Genomic DNA, 16,907 nt, shown 5'->3' with positions numbered 1-16,907 from the left:
AATCTTCTTCTCAAGAACCACTGAGCCAGAAAAGCTGCTATTTACATGAAAGCTTCCTGACATAATGCAGATTCAAGTTTGTTCAAATCATGGGCCCCTGGGGTTGGATGGGGCCACAATAGGGGATCAAAGTTTTACATACAAATATATAGGAAAAATCTTTAAAAATCTTCTTCTCAAGAACCACTGAGCCAGAAAAGCTGATTTTTACATGAAAACTTTCTGACATAGTGCAGATTCAAGTTTGTTCAAATCATGGCTCCCGGGGATAAGATGGGGCCCCAAGGGGGGATCAAAGTTTTACACACAAATATATAGGGAAAATCTTTAAAAATCTTCTTCTCAAGAATAGCAAAGCTGTGATTAATCATATTTATATGGAAGCATCTTCAGGTAGTGTAAATTCAAGTTTGTTCAAGTCAAGCCCCCAGGGGGTAGGATGGGGCCACAATAGGGGTTCAAAGTTTGACATTGAAATATTTAAAAAAATATATGTTCAAAAATTTTCATCTCAAGAAGAGCATAGTAATGATTAGTCATTTTAATGTAAAAGCATTATCAGGTAGTGCAGATTAAAATTTGTGGAATTTATGGTCCCCTGGCGAAGGTTTGGGCCACATAGAAGATCGATTTTTTTTTTGATTTTTTTTTTTTTTTTTTTTTACATGGGACTATATAAGGAGGAGTGTTTAAGAAATTTTACATGGGAATATATAGGAAAAAATATTCACTATTTATATACACTTGTAAACTCAAAGGCTCACCTGTTCCATCAGATCACTTTACAAAAACAATTTTGACCTACATGTTTGTAAATGTAGATAAATTTTCAATTTTTTCTGCTCTTGTTAATTTTGCATCCAAATAAATCTAGTGATATAATTTCATTTTTGTCTTCATTTATAAATTAAGAAGAAAAAAACTTGCCGTCGATTCCTTTTGAACAACTTGGTGAATATCATTAATCTTGGCACCAAAAATCTTTGACTGAAAGGCATTCAATTGTTATAATTACACACTTAATGCACATATTTACAACGTGTATGACCCCCTATTGATTTTCTGGTCACACCTGCCATGTTGGGTTTAAAACATAAATACTCTTTTCTCAGGTGAGCGATGTGGCCCATGGGCCTCTTGTTTTTAATTCCAAGGTGTATAAATCGTATAGGGGCAGTAACAGAGGCTCTTGTGGGAGTAAATTACATGTGCTCATAGTTTGCTTGACGATGCCAGTGTATCTCAATACAGTTTAAATTGATTTAGAAAATAATTTCACACATTTATCTTAAAACTTAGGTTTATTCTGAACTGAGTTTCGAATGGTCAGACTTGTATAATAAATCTTGTTTTGTAGCTGCAGACATTGATTGATAAATATAAAAGACTTATCCACTATGATGAATATTTCTCACAGACATACAAAAGTTGATTAACAATCATTAACTATTAATTTTAGGTTGAGTTTCAAGGATATTTCTGTCAGGAATTTACCTAGAGAAACACGGCTCTGTGTGACGCTGTGTGGTAGAAAGGGGATGCAGAATACCCAACATAATGAAGGTGGTAGGGTTTTGGTGGCACTTGGAGGGGTTACTATGCAGCTATACAACCAGAAAGGGTATGTGATAAATGGGTGATATCCATTCATGTGTTTGATATGGAAAGAGACGGAAAGAGACGCTACAACTCATTTTTCACACAAATCATGAAATGACAATTTTACCACAAGTTTTTTCAAGAGTTACAGACCCTGAAGTGTATTACTACACCAGTGGAACGGTAAAAGAACGCTGAACGGTTTCGGAACAAACAGTTTTGTTTGGGTAACGAATGCTAAAAAGTTTGAATGGAATGGTTCTCAGCGAGAACAGAACGCTTTGGGCCAAGATGGAAATGAACAGTTTGGCCTCAATATCAAATTCTGCATTTTGGACAATTACTGTACTTTTTAGCTCACCTGAGCTTTTCTGATTGCCTGCTGTCCATCGTCTGTCCGTTTGTCTGTCTGTCTGTAAACTTTTTACATTCTTGACTTCTTGGGTGAAGGGCTTTCAAGTTTGTTCAAATGAAGGGTCATGTCCCTTTTTTCAAAGGGGAGATAATCATAAAAATGCAAAAAAATCTTCTCAAGAACCACTGAGCCAGAAAAGCTGATATTTACATGAAAGTTTCCTGACATAGTGCAGATTCAAGTTTGTTCAAATCATGGCTCCCCGGGAGTTGGATGGGGCCACAATAGGATATTGAAGTGTTACATACAAATATATAGAAAAATCTTTAAAAATCTTCTCTTCTTCTCAAAAACCACTGAGCCAGAAAAGCTGAGATTTATATGAAATCTTCCTGATATAGTGCAGATTCAAGTTTGTTCAAATCATGGCCCCCAGGGGTATGATGGGGCCACAATAGGGGATCAAAGTTTTACATACAAATATATAGGGAAAATCTTTAAAAATCTTCTTCTCAAGAACCACTGAGCCAGAAAAGCTGCTATTTAAATGAAATCTTCATGACATAGTGCAGATTTCAGTTTGTTCAAATCATGCCCCCCCCCCCGGGGGGGGGGGGGGGGGGGGGGGGGGTAGGATGGGGCCACAATACTTGAATAGGGGACCAAAGTTTTACATACAAATATATAGGAAAAATCTTTAAAAATCTTCTTCTCAAGAACCATTGGGCCAAAGAAGTTGACATTTACATGAAAGCTTTCTGACATAGTTCAGATTCAAGTTTGTAAAAATCATGGCCTCCAGGGGTAGGTTAGGTCCACAATAGGGACTAAGGTTTTACATGCAAATATATATGGGAAATCTTCAGATATGGGCCAAGGTGACTCAGGTGAGCGATGTGGCCCATGGGCCTCTTGTTATTTATACAAAGACATTTCGGGATGGAGAGAAAATTCTTGTTTAAATGAAAGTTTGATTTAATTAAATTATAAATATTTTAAAATGAAAGGAATGGGGATAAAAGTATATTAATAGATACATTTATACATGCCTTAAATATTTACATGTATCTAATGTAACCAATGGAAAACAATTTTTTATTTAAGGAATGAAGCTACTTTTGACCCATATTATATGATATAGTGTAACTTGGTGCAGTTTGCACAGATTGTAAGAAGCATAAACTGCACCAAGTTACGACTCATTATATCGATGATATAAGGGTGCAACGATTAACCATGAGACGGTATATCACGGTAATGTTATGCTACGGTTCGATTTTACGATACTTTACACTATACTGCGTTCAGTATTCTCGGTCTGGATTGATTTGAACTGTCCGATTTTGCTTTAAAATGATGTTGTAAAAATGGCTTCTGATAATGGAAAAGTGGTGCCAACTGTGCCACTGAATTATTTCTCCCATTGCGACCTATAAATCCCCAATATGGGAGCAGTTTGAATTCCATATAACGGAAGAAAAGGGTAGATCATGTTGATGTTTCGATCTTTTTAAAAAAAAACATGCACTTGTAATAGTAAGGTGCAATCAAATAATACCAATAGTAGTGTAATTGTTCATTTATAATCATTCATAGCATCTTTTAATTAAAGTATCATGATACATGTCGTATCATCAGGTCTGTATCATGATACGTATCATTTTTTGAGGCAAGCATATTGTTGCACCCTCAGTATAACATAGGTCAAAATTAGCTTCATTCTTTCTGACTTTATTGTTAAAAGACAAAGCTACACTGTACAAGCCTTCATTTATACAAAGAAGTAAACAAACACTGAGGAATAGAAATCACTTGCACCGTGCAAGGATTCACTTAGCAACAGACTGGGGAAGTGTCAAACGAGAAAACCACCATCATGGCTCTACGCACATAACTCGAGCAATGCCATGTTCTTTAGATCTATTAGTCAAATTTGAAAACACAAGGTGGTGTTTTCATTGACTCTTGATGATAGAAGATATGTGTAGGCTACATATGTAGACCTAATGTTTAGTGCATAGTGCAAAATCGTCTTTTGAGTTGCTCCGACAGAAAATATCAAAAAGTTTTTAAAAATCTAGACCTGACATCACACAAAATACCTCATGCACCAGAAAATGCTACATAATTTGCTTAACTAAAATATCTCATGCACCAGAAAATGCTACATGATTTGCTTAACTTTATAAAAGTTTTAAACTAAATTATAACTAACTATAGCATGCAGCATTAATTAATTGTCACCAATTAAATTCGACACAGTAAAATGTAAACAATTCACAGAATGTGATCCACATGTCAATCGATGTGGCGTGACATCATCTGGTACATTTTGTAAAAGATGATGCATTTTATGCATTGATGGGCGGATCAAAGCAATCCTCCAAGTGAAAATCTATTTTATTATGAAATGCAAATATTGCATGAACTTCATATACTATTCATTCGTACATTTTAATGTTGTATTTAGAGTTAGCTTCTCCAGAACTACTAGGCCAATTTCAACTGAACTTGGCAAAAAACATCCTTGGGTGAAGGGCTTTCAAGTTTGTTCAAATGAAGGGCCATGTCTCCTTCAAAGGGGAGATAATCACAAAAATGTCAAAATAGGATGGGGTCAATTAAAAATCTTCTTCTCAACCACTGGGTCAGGAAAGTACAAATTTACATGAAGGCTTCCTGACATAGTGCAGATTCATGTTTGTTAAAATCATGACCCCTGGGAATAGAATGGGGCCACAATAGGGGATCAAAGTTTTACATACAAATATATAGAGAAAATCTTTAAAAATCTTCTCAAGAACCACTGGGCCAGAAGAGCTGAAATTTACATAAAAGCTTCCTGAAATAGCGCAGATTCAAGTTTGTGAAAAACATGACCCCCGGGGGTAGGATGGGGCCACAATAGGGATAAAAGATTTACTTACAAATATATAGGGAAAATCTTTAAAAATCTATTTCTCAAAAAACACTGAGATAGGAAAGTACAAATTTACAGACCCAGAAGCTGCTACCTACACCTCCAAAGCATTTCGTTTGTTCCATGCAAACCGTTCACCGTTCCATACACTCCATGTGTTTGGAAGATCAGGGTGTCACAGTCACGCAAACACTTAGCCATGCAGGTAATCGACCATAAGTTCAAACATCTAAGAGACTCAGACAAATTTTGCTAAAATCTTAATCAATTCAAGATTGATTTCCGGATTTTCACTAGTCCGTACCAGACTAGTGTTATAGAGAATTTACTTGTCTCGGACTTAGGTACATGAGGTAATTTCGAACCCTGATCATTATCATTTCTTTCTCAACCTTTTATTAATATCTAGAATATTGCAATTATATTGAAACTATTTGAACCAAATAATATTGAAAAAATCAAAACGTGCAGGCCACGCCTACCGTTTCGTGCAGACCGTTCACAAAGTGTGCAAGCCATGCCTACAAAGTGGTCAGCGTTTCTTGCAAAGCGTTTCGTGCAAACCGTTCACTGTTCCACTCAGACCGTTCAGCGTTTCGTGCAAAGTGTTTCGTGCAAAGCGTATCGTGCAAACCCTTCACCGTTCAGCGTTTTGTGCAAACCGTTCACCGTTCCGTGCAGATCATTCAGCGTTTCGTGCAAACCGTTCATCGTTCCGTGCAAAAATCGGTTTGTACCGTTCCCTGCAAGTGGTGTAGTAGTACGTTTCAGGGTCTGTATATGAAAGCTCCCTGACATAGTGCAGATTCAAGTTTGTTAGCTCACTTGAGCTGAAAGCTTGAAAGAGCTTTTCTGATCACCTGTTGTACGTCATCTGTCCGTTTGTCCACCTGTTTTAAGATCTGTCTGTAAATTTTTCACATTTTTTACTTCTTCTCCAGAACCACGGGGCCCATTTCAACCAAACTTGGTACAAAGCATCCTTGGGTGAAGGACTTTTAAGTTTATTCAAAGGAAGGGCCATGCACCATTCAAAGGCTCATGAGAGCTTTTCTGATCAAATCTTTCCGTAATGTTGTCATAAATTTTTCACATTTTCATCATCTTCAGAACCACTTGGGCAATTCACGCTTCCATGCCCCGCCCACAAACGGCAATGAAAGTCACATGTTTCCAGACTCCGTCAACTTATGTAAACAACATGGCGGGCGATTTAGATCTTATACCGGATACGTTTTCAATCACCTCGTTTACTTGTGAATTTTCACAGAAAATCTGTCAAAGGGTCTGACATACTTCAGAGAAGGTTATGTTCACATAATTGCAGTCAGTATAAATTCAGAAGAAACAGTAGACTATTAAATTGTAACTTATTTGTTAACGTTAGATGCTATCGCGTCATTTGAAATGAAGAAACACCACATCATCTAACCATTGATTTGCAGGATTCAGCTGTCATTGATGCTTACTGTTCATGCACAGCTGGGTTAATTACGAAATGTTTGCTGAGTGTTAATTGTTTTGTAATGGAATTGACAATATACAATTATGGACTGTTTTGTTGGGAGACATCACAAATTATCAGGTCTGAGTAGGGTTATCGCCCGAGGGCGCTAACTATTATGGACTGTAACCCTAATAGTTATATTATCCTGAAGAATCCTAATTTAAAGATACACAGAAATTAGATTAATTGAATTTATTTTCACTTTATTCAAAACAACAAGAACAACAGAATCGTAACACCTTTCTTCATAAATCAACAGTGTTAATCTACTTATTGTTTATATGTTAAAGTTCCTGTGATGTACGGAACAAATTTGCAATTGGCTACAACATTTTGAAATGGCACAGGTTCATTCACATTAACAGAACTAGAGGAAGACATGTTTTCTTTTTCAATTTGAAAAGAATTGTCAAATAAAGCTTTTATTTGATCTGGGGACATGTCTAATACTCTGTCGCAGTCTGTAGTACATTCAACGACTTGCAAATTAGTTTCCGATATATCAGTGAGTACAGCAGACAATTAATGCTTCACTCATATCATGCTTGCGTTTAGTGCCAACTTTTCCTTTGTAACTTTTTAAGGAAGATTCTGATTTATGACTGGAAACAGACATAATCTCACGGCTGGAAAAATTATTCACGTCCAAAATGGTTATGCTTGTTGCCCTTAAGGAGTGGTTGTTATACAGTGTTTTTAAACCCGTCTGCTTACAAATATTTGATAACATCTTTGCTAGCATATTCTTACCAACTGGTTGTTTGGTGTACCACACATTGTCGCTGTTTGAAAGGAATTGACAGGCCACTGCCACAAACTGTTTTTATTCAGGTTTGCTTTTGACAAGTACTTTTTGAAGCAAATAACTGGACAACGAGGGTGACCTGTAAAGATAAAATTTCAGTTAGTTACTTTTTATTATATACTTCACTATAAAATCAATCTAATATGGTTAAAAACATATTACATCAGGATAATAGGTCCTATATATATGTTTAAGAAATGTTACCTCTTATTTCATACATTCTGCCATTGGTGACATTGGCAGTCGGATCAGAATCCACACAAGGATTTTTATTTATCTAATTCATCCACATCTTGGTACACATATTCTCTGCTGTGCGCATCAGCTGACACTTTGAAAGTCTCTTTGGTCATGAGACGTAGATTTTTCCTACCTCTTCTGCATAGATGGTACATTATGTCAAACCAGACCTTTTGTAAAAGGCCTTATGGGCATGTCAGGATCAAGAGCGAAGCTTGTATAGGTCCTCATCCTCTATAGCTGGTGTATGTTCTGTTTTCCCCAGTCCATCATGTTTAAGGTTGACACATACCGCAAGGAAAATGTCATTTGCTTTCTTAGAATGAGGGTCTTTTATAATACATGTATCTACTCCACATTCACTGTTAAAATGCCTAGCTAGACCAAAGCGTATAGCACGCAGACCTGACAGTTTGTACCTGTCACCGTTTTTCTTCCTGGCATCTGCATAAAATACATCAATATTTCGGCTAATCCCTGGATTGAAAGTGAGTTAAGGTCAGTTGACTTGTTGTTTTCCACCAAATGCTAATTAAGCACAGTTAAAGCTGCCTTGGTGGCTCGTTTTGTGTTATCCGAGTCTTTACTATTCAAAATATTTTGAATTTCAATGTCACTGTTTTGCGCAAACTGGTTTTTTTACTTCGTTTTCGGATTCAGAAGCCATCCTTTGAAAACAAACAGATGATATTATTACTGACGTCACGGTTATGATTTTGTTGTTTACCGATCCCGCCATTAATTACAGAAAAGGGAGACAACACAGTTGTCACCCTGCACGTGAGGTATACATCTCGAATTGTCTCCCTCCATGTGACCAGCTTTCGACCAATGAAATTGACTGAATTATTCTGAAGGATAATAATGTTTTTTGTTTAGTTGCAATATATGCTGAGTTGACTGATTCAATAAAATGTTTCATCATCGTGCATACTTGCTTTTGCATCTTTTATTTTACTATTATTTATGATTTACTCATGAAGAACAGTTAGGTATTATCAAGAATTTATATTACACTGATTGCCGTGGTGGTCTAGAGATTAGAGCGTTCACCCCGCAATTGGAAGGCCGGGTTCAAATCCTGGTTGCGACAGACCTAAGTCGTTAAAACAGGTAGTGACAGTTCCATCGCCAAATGCTCGGCATTAGGTGTGAATGTCACAGGTCTTCGGAGATGACCTTAAAAACGGATGTCCCGTGTCACCGAGCAAAGGCCTAAATTTGAAGCCCTTCACTGGTCTTGGTGACGTCTCTATATGAGTGAAAAATTCTCGAGAGAGACGTTTAACAAGATACAATCAATCATACAATATTACAGCTAAAATACCATCTCCTTGAAATGTTCAACTTCAGTTATACTTACATGAATTATCTACATTGAGATATGTACATGCATGACATTGTTTAATGGTATAGAGGCAGTTAGCTAGGTCATTCCAAGTTTCTATTCCACGTCCACCCCAAATCTCTTTCTATTAGAAATAAAAAACAACCTAGAAATCAACAGAAAGAATGTGTACAATACTAACAATTATTGGTATAATTCATTCATTTATTTACATCACCATGTTGACAGTACAGTCAAGATTATGTTAAATAACACACAATAGAAAACTTGATTATAAAGACTAGTACCAAAAATGGTTTTCCTGTGTGTAAAACATCTGTTTAATTAGTTACACAACCTCTTGTACTATTGTACAAGTTGTAATTACATAGGATCAGCACCACAATATAATACTTTGTTATAGGTGTCATAAAGTTTATCATAAATAAGACAGTAAAGTATCGAATGTTTTAATGCCCCCCTTCAAAGAAGAGGGGCATATTGCTTTGCATCTGTATGTCGGTTGGTCGGTAGACCATATGTTGTACGTCCGCTTAATATCTTGAGAACCATTCACTTGATCGTAATGATATTTCATATGTGGGTTGGTTATGAATAGAAGAGGACCCCTATTGTATTTCAGGTCAAAGGTCAAGGGTCAATCTACTTTGGACATAGGAATATACTGTCAGCTCAATATCTTGAGAACCCTTTGCTTGACAGACATCAAACTTGGTACACATTGGAATATACTGTCCACTCAATATCTTTAGAACCCTTTGCTTGACAGACATCAAACTTGGTACACCGTCTTAAGGAGAAGATGACCCCTAGAATGTTAACTTGCCATTAACTTGGACAATCATATATTGTTAAATTAAAAATAACTGTCAGTTGAACTTTACTAACCTTCATGCAACTGCCCCCAGCATATTTCCGTGGGCGTGGATTGATCATGCACGGAACGATTCTTGCACGAAATGATTTGCACGGAATGCTGAATGGTCTGCACGGAACAGGGAACGGTTTACACGTAAGGCTAAACGTTCTGCATGGAACGGTGAACAGTTTGCACAGAACGAAACGCTTTGGAGGTGTAGTAACATGCTTCAGGGTCTGTAAAAATCAAATTATAAATCTAAGTATATAGATAGGCGATTTTGACTCAGGTGAGCGATGTCGCCCATGGCCATTGGGCCCCTTATTATCATATTGCCTTACAAATGTCTCATTGGACATAAATGCATAAACACTGGTACATGTACAGATGTATCGTCTTACTAGCATGGGTCTTCATTTTCTTTCTCAGTATATGTTCACTACAAAAAGCAATATTGTTTTGTACACACTTCAGAATTTACTGATTAAATTTATTTACCATTTTTATCACCCGGTTATGGACGAGGTACAATGAGAGGAAAACATCCGGAACATTCCAAATAAATTGTTCATCTTGCGTTCATTAATTATATCTCCACCAATTGTATTTACTTTTTAGCTCACCTGAGCTAAAAGCTCAAGTGAGCTATTCTGATCACCCGTATGCAGGTGTCTGTCCGTCCGTTTGTCAGTCTGTAAACTTTTAAACATTTTTGACTTCTTCTCAAAAACCACTGCGCCAATTTCAACCAAAGTTGGCACAAAACATCCTTAGGTAAAGGGAATTCTAAATTGTGAAAATAAAGAGCCAGACCACCTTCCAAGGGGAGATAATCAAGAAAAGGTAAAAATAGGGTAGGGTCATTAAAAACTCTTCTTCTCAAGAACCACTGGACCAGAAAAGATGAAATTTATAGATAAGCTTTATTAGGTAGTGCAGATTCTAAATTGTTAAAATCATGGCCCCTGGGGGTCGGATGGTGCCACAATAGGGGATCAAATTTTTACATACAAATATATAGGAAAAATCTTCTTCCCAAGAACTACTGAGCCAGAAAAGCCATATATTTGTATGTGAAACTTTGACCCCCTATTGTGGCCCCATCCGACTCCTGGGGGCCATGATTTTAACAATTTAGAATCTGCACTATATCAGGAAGCTTTCATATTACTGATTTATATGAAAGCTTCCTGATATAGTGCAGATTCTAAATTGTTAAAATCATGGCCCCCAGGAGTCGGATGGGGCCACAATAGGGGGTCAAAGTTTCACATACAAATATATGGGAAAAATCTTTAAAAATCTTCTTCCCAAGAACCACTGAGCCAGAAAAGCTGAGATTTATATGAAAACTTCCTGATATAGTGCAGATTCTAAATTGTTAAAATCATGGCCCCCGGGGGTCGGATGGGGCCACAATAGGGGGTCAAATTTGATTTTTATATATATATATATAGTACAGATTCAAGTTTGTTAAAATCATGGACCCTGGGATCGGATGGGGCCACAACAGGGGATCAAAGCTTTACATACAAATATATAGGAAAAATCTTTAAAAATCTTCTTCTCAAGAACCACTGAGCCAGAAAAACTGAGTTTTATATGAAAGCTTCCTGATATAGTGCAGATTCTAAATTGTTAAAATCATGGCCCCCGGGGGTTGGATGGTGCCACAATAGGGGATCAAAGTTTTACATACAAATACATAGGAAAAATCTTTAAAAATCTTCTTCTCAAGAACCACTGAGCCAGAAAAGCTGAGATTTATATGAAAGCTTCCTTATATAGTGCAGATTCAGTTTTGTTAAAATCATGGCCCCCTGTGGTAGGATGGGGCCACAATAGGGGATCAAAGTTTTACATACAAATATATCGGAAAAATCTTTAAAAATCTTCTTCTCAAGAACCATTAGGCCAAAGAAGTTGATATTTACATGAAAGCTTTCTGACATAGTGTAGATTCAAATTTGCAAAAACCATGGCCCCCAGGGGTAGGTTTTGGGCCATAATAGGGACTACGGATTTACATGCAAATATATATGGAAAGTTTTCTGATATGGACCAAGGTGACTAAGGTGAGCGATGTGGCCCATGGGCCTCTTGTTCTGTGTTTGCTCACCATTCACTAAATGTTGAGCATTCAAGTTAGCTCTGCATTCACTCACGATTTATTCACCATTGAAGTGGTACAAACTTCATTTTTTCATGAAGGGTATAAAGTATTTTCTAGATGAAAAAGATGACTTTCTGTTTTCATGATTTTTCTATTGTTTGCCTGGAAAACAAACAGCTAGTTCACATTCCATCTTAAGAGCAGTAGTGCCAAACTTTAAATTCAAGTTTGCTTAATGAAGGGCCATTTCACTTCCAAAGGAAAGGTAATGCAGAAATTGTAAAAAGTCTACTATTAATGTATATCTTCGTGCCAGGTCCCATATTTCGACAGTAGCTATCAACATGCTCCACAAAATTTAGTTATACCATAAAAACTTCATTCAATGCTTAAACTTTTCAAGATATGATTTCAACCAATGATATTTATCTATTTCCATTAGTGATGCATTGAAAAGGGCAATGTAAACAATAGGTTCCGCCATTACCAGGTCCTAATATCAATCATCTATCAATGTGCAAAGAATCAGAAAGACCAAATAAAATGAAATTGCCTTTGCATTTTTCATCAACGAACTTTCAGTCAAAGCAGAATGATGTGTTGTCACGGTACAATCTTTAATATGATTTAGAAAATGAGTTAACATAATTATGTCATTTTCCATTGAAAAACTTCATGAAAATAAATCACATGTCCTAGCTGTTTGAAGTTCATTTTGATTGAAATCAAGTGATGTCATTGTTAGTCTACCATAGTTTGATTTTGCATACAAAATTATGTCAGCTCTGGCAAGAACGAAGGAGATGTATACAAAAGAATGAAATGGTTGAAATTCAGACACTGTCAAACTTGGGACTTTTTCCCCATACGGACCCGTGTTAGAATAGGTCCTCAGTACCCCTTGCTTGTCATAAGAGGCGACTAAATGGGGCGGTCTTTCGGATGAGACCACAAAAACTGACGTATCGTGTCACAGCAGGTGTGGCATGATAAAGATCCCTCCCTGCTCAAAGGCCATAAGTGCTGAGGATAGACCTAAATTTTGCAGTCCTTCACTGGTAATGGTGACATCTCCATACAAGTGAAAGATTTTTGCGAGGGACATTAAACAATATTCAATCAATCTTACATTAATTCTGATATTTAGGTTTCTAAAATTGTTTCTGTCTGTATGTATATTCTCAAGAACCATGTGACTCTCATGTGAATTACAAACCATTATGATAGGTACTTAATACAAGGCAGCCAGCTGGTTCCCTTGAAGATGGATATGACTGCAGACCCCTTTAGTCCTTACTGTTCTGTACTTGGGAAAGACACTGTACTGTTGCAAGTAAGTCAACCATGACAGTTTTCAGAAGTTGGTAATGCTTCAAATAGTGTTTTTATTCTTAACTTATACAAAACTGTTTTAATGCTTGATTTAGATAAATCTGCCAGATTTTGGAGAAGACATTGTATTTCCAGATGTTCTTCCAATCAGTGTCAAGTAAGTTTTAAAATGTTCATGCAGCTCAATCTATTATGAATTTATTAACATGTTTTAAGCTTAAGGTAGGTCCCTAGTCCTGGACCTACTTGTGATTTCTCAAAAATTTGAGTTTAAATACTTAAATTGTTCATTTGAGGTTATGATAAAAACAAAAAAATGGGGGGTTGTCAGTATAATGAGTAAATTATGGTATTTTTATTACGTGTACCCCCATTTGTCAAACGGCAATATCAGAATTCATTGAAGAAGTCCTAGAATATGTCCATAAAATTTTGTTTGAGGTATGATGCTGCAATTTTTTTCCTCAAATACGAAATAAATATGTCTAACTAAATAATTAAAAGTGAAATTTTAACACAGTTTCATGTTTTTTAATAATGGTGGTACAAAATTGAACTCGATACAGGCCCTCGGCAGTAAAAAATACGGCGCTGCAACACCACTAATATGAATATTTTAAAAATTTGACTTGTGATTTTTCATTCAAACTCACATATTATGTTCATATATGAATGCTTGTTAAAATACATTTTAAAAATCTGCCCTTTCTCAGCATAATATTTTCATAGCATCTCAATTTATATTTACATTTTTTGGCCAAAATAGCCATTTTGAAGATGATTTTCACATAATAGAAGATAACAAATATATAACAAGATAACAAATATATAACAAGTGCAGAATTGTTTTATTTAATTCCACAAGTGCATCATTGCATATCATGAATTTTTTTTAATTTACAGATAATTTTAACATGTAATACCCCTGTATATCAATTAAACAAATATGTACCTCTGGTTTTATGTGTGAATTTAGATGACAAAAAATGGAAAGAAGATTGGAGCCATACTCTACTGAAATATAAGTGATTGAGTGTTATTGTATTCATTTTACTAAATTAAAAAACATCCAGGTAAATGTAAAAATATGTTTGATAATAATAGTACGTGAACCAATACCGGAGTTCGATCCGGACATGACGTCACGCTACTAGACCCCTACTTTAACAGAGCCATTCTCTCAATTGAGCTCCTTCAATCACAATTTGTCCTCATGGTCATTTACTATTATTATGGGCTGGCACGAGCCTGCCCATTATATGAAATAAGAATTGAGAAGTCGCATGCGTGTCTGCGGGACAGATGTCTATTACCGCTGAAGTGTTCTAATAAAGTATGCTGTCTTTTATTTATTATTTTGTTGTTGGCAAAGGTTTATATATTATATTTTTTATACCCCCCGAACGAAGTTCTGGGGGGGTATATAAGAATCACTCTGTCTGTCTGTCTGTCCGTCTCTCCGTCTGTCTGTCTCCAGATTCGTGTCCGGACCATAACTTCTTTGTTCTTTGACATAGGCATACCATATTTGGCACACAGGTGGATCATCATGAGACGATGTGTTGGGTACCTTCATAACCTCTATATGACCTTGACCTTAAAGTAAAAATTAAAGGTTTTTTTTACAATGGATTCGTGTCAGGGCCATAACGTCTTTGTTCTTTGACATAGGCATACCATATTTGACACATGAGTGTATCACCATGAGACGATGTGTCATGTACCTTCATGACCTCTATATGACCTTGACCTCAAGGTCAAAATTAAAGGTTTTTACAATGGATTCGTGTCAGGGCCATAACTTCTTTGTTCTTTGACATAGGCATACCATATTTGACACATAAGTGTATCACCATGAGACGATGTGTCATGTACCTTCATGACCTCCATATGACCTTGACCTCAAGGTCAAAATTAAAGGTTTTTACATTGGATCCGTGTCAGGGCCATAACTTCTTTGTTTTTTGACATAGGCATACCATATTTGACACATGAGTGTATCACCATGAGACGATGTGTCATGTACCTTCTTGACCTGCATATGACCTTGACCTCAAGGTCAAAATTAAAGGTTTTTACAATGGATTCGTGTCAGGGCCATGACTTCTTTGTTCTTTGACATAGGCATACCATATTTGACACATGAGTGTATCACCATGAGACGATGTGTCAGGTACCTTTATTACCTCTATATGACCTTGAACTTTGACCTCAAGGTCAAAATTGATTATAGTGTTTTGACAGTCATACCATAAGACATGGGTGTATCACCATGAGACTGTGTGTCATGTACATTCATTACCTCTTTATGACCTTGACCTTTGATCTCAAGGTCAGTATTATAGGTTCATACCATGGATTTGTGTTCAGACTATATCTTCCATTTTCTTTTACAAAGGCATACTAGTAACTACACCCTTTGGGAGATTGGGGTAAGTGGGGGGGTATTCTTAGTGAGCATTGCTCACAGTACCTCTTGTTTTTATGACTGTGGTATGATATTTGAAATTTTAAATGTCAAGAAAATTGATAAGAACTTTCGCATAGCGATGCATTCTATAAAAAGAAGACAAAGCAATCATATCAACTGTTTGACAAGTGATTTTACGTCATCCAGCATGGAATTTGCATGGTCTGCACACAGACATCACATGTAACAGGTCAAACTGGAGGATTTTTTTATGTGAAGAAACTAACCTTATAAATGAAAGAGGTGAGCATGTACTTCGATAAAAGATGTATAAAATGTATTGTGCGAGTCTGTGTCATTTTTAAGTGGATTTTTAGGTCACCTGAGTAAATTGACCAATTGGTTTTCGTCCGTCGTTGTGCGTCGTGCATTAACAAATGAACATTTTTAACTTCTTCTAAATCACCAGTCCAATTCTTTTCAAATTTGGTATGAAGCATCATTGGGACAAGGGGGACATAAATTGTAAATTTGATTATTCCAGGGGTAGGGGTTTTGGTATCATGGTGGGGCCGAAATGGTCAGTTATTAATGTGTGAACAATAGACATTTTTAACTTCTTGATAACTATCATTCCAATTCTTTTCAAATTTGGTATGAAACATCTTTGCAAGAAGGGATTATAAATTTTAGGATTCCTTCACCCCTGGGGCCTTAGGGGCGGGGCAAAAACTGCCCCAAAATGACCAATTTTCAAAAATCTTCTTCTCAAGAACCACACACATAACATGTAAGAAAAACTAAATGCATAGTGATGTAGAGCAGGAAGGCCTCTATCAAAATTGTAAATTTCATGATCCCCGGGATAGGGGTTCTGACCCTAGGGCGGGGCCAAACTCGTTATATAGTGTTTATGTGTAAAACACTTAAATAACATTTTCTTTAGTGCTTTTGGTACTAAATTGAAACTAAATGAATACAGCAAGTAGTCTTTTACCAAAATTGTAAATTTGATTTTCCCCAGAGTAAGGGTTTTAACCCCAGGGTGGGGCCAAACTTATTATATAGTATTTATGTGTAAATTTGCTGATACTGTATAAAATCTAAATGCATACTTTGGAATAGCAGAAATGTACAAAAAATGGTGAATTTAACAACCCAGGGTTTTGACTTGATGATGAGTCCAAATTAGTCATATCTTTTGATGTTTTTTAAAATGTTAATACACCTATTATTTAAAGCCTTTCATCAGTGTATACACTTTTGAGGGCAGTGAAGTTTTAAGAACACGTCTTGTTTTATACTGTTGCAGAACATTAGAATTTAGCTTAGATATTCAGAATAGGAAATTTTTTCTAGATTTCATAGCCCATGGAAGTAGTGATACTTTTTCACTAGTATTCAGGTGACCGATAAGGC

At 36.3% G+C, this 16,907-nt stretch overlaps 1 protein-coding gene across 4 annotated transcripts in view; it reads left to right on the top strand.

The window, feature by feature from the left end:
- Positions 1 to 16,907, top strand: part of LOC125682956 (phosphatidylinositol 4-phosphate 3-kinase C2 domain-containing subunit alpha-like) — a 372,533-nt gene that overhangs the window by 175,491 nt on the left and 180,135 nt on the right. For all 4 annotated transcript variants that reach the window (XR_007372745.2, XM_048923599.2, XM_048923598.2 and 1 more), the window contains exons 15-17: positions 1,460 to 1,621; positions 12,974 to 13,079; positions 13,174 to 13,235. Coding sequence is in view for 3 of the 4 variants with exons in the window: in XM_048923599.2 (XP_048779556.2) it covers positions 1,460 to 1,621; positions 12,974 to 13,079; positions 13,174 to 13,235 (330 nt within the window). In the remaining variant the exon portion in view is untranslated. The remainder of the gene's footprint in view (positions 1 to 1,459; positions 1,622 to 12,973; positions 13,080 to 13,173; positions 13,236 to 16,907) is intronic.

The sequence above is a fragment of the Ostrea edulis genome, chromosome 6 (genome assembly GCF_947568905.1).
Source record: "Ostrea edulis chromosome 6, xbOstEdul1.1, whole genome shotgun sequence".
Lineage (NCBI taxonomy): Eukaryota > Metazoa > Mollusca > Bivalvia > Ostreida > Ostreidae > Ostrea > Ostrea edulis.
This window is presented reverse-complemented; position numbering and strand designations above follow the sequence as displayed.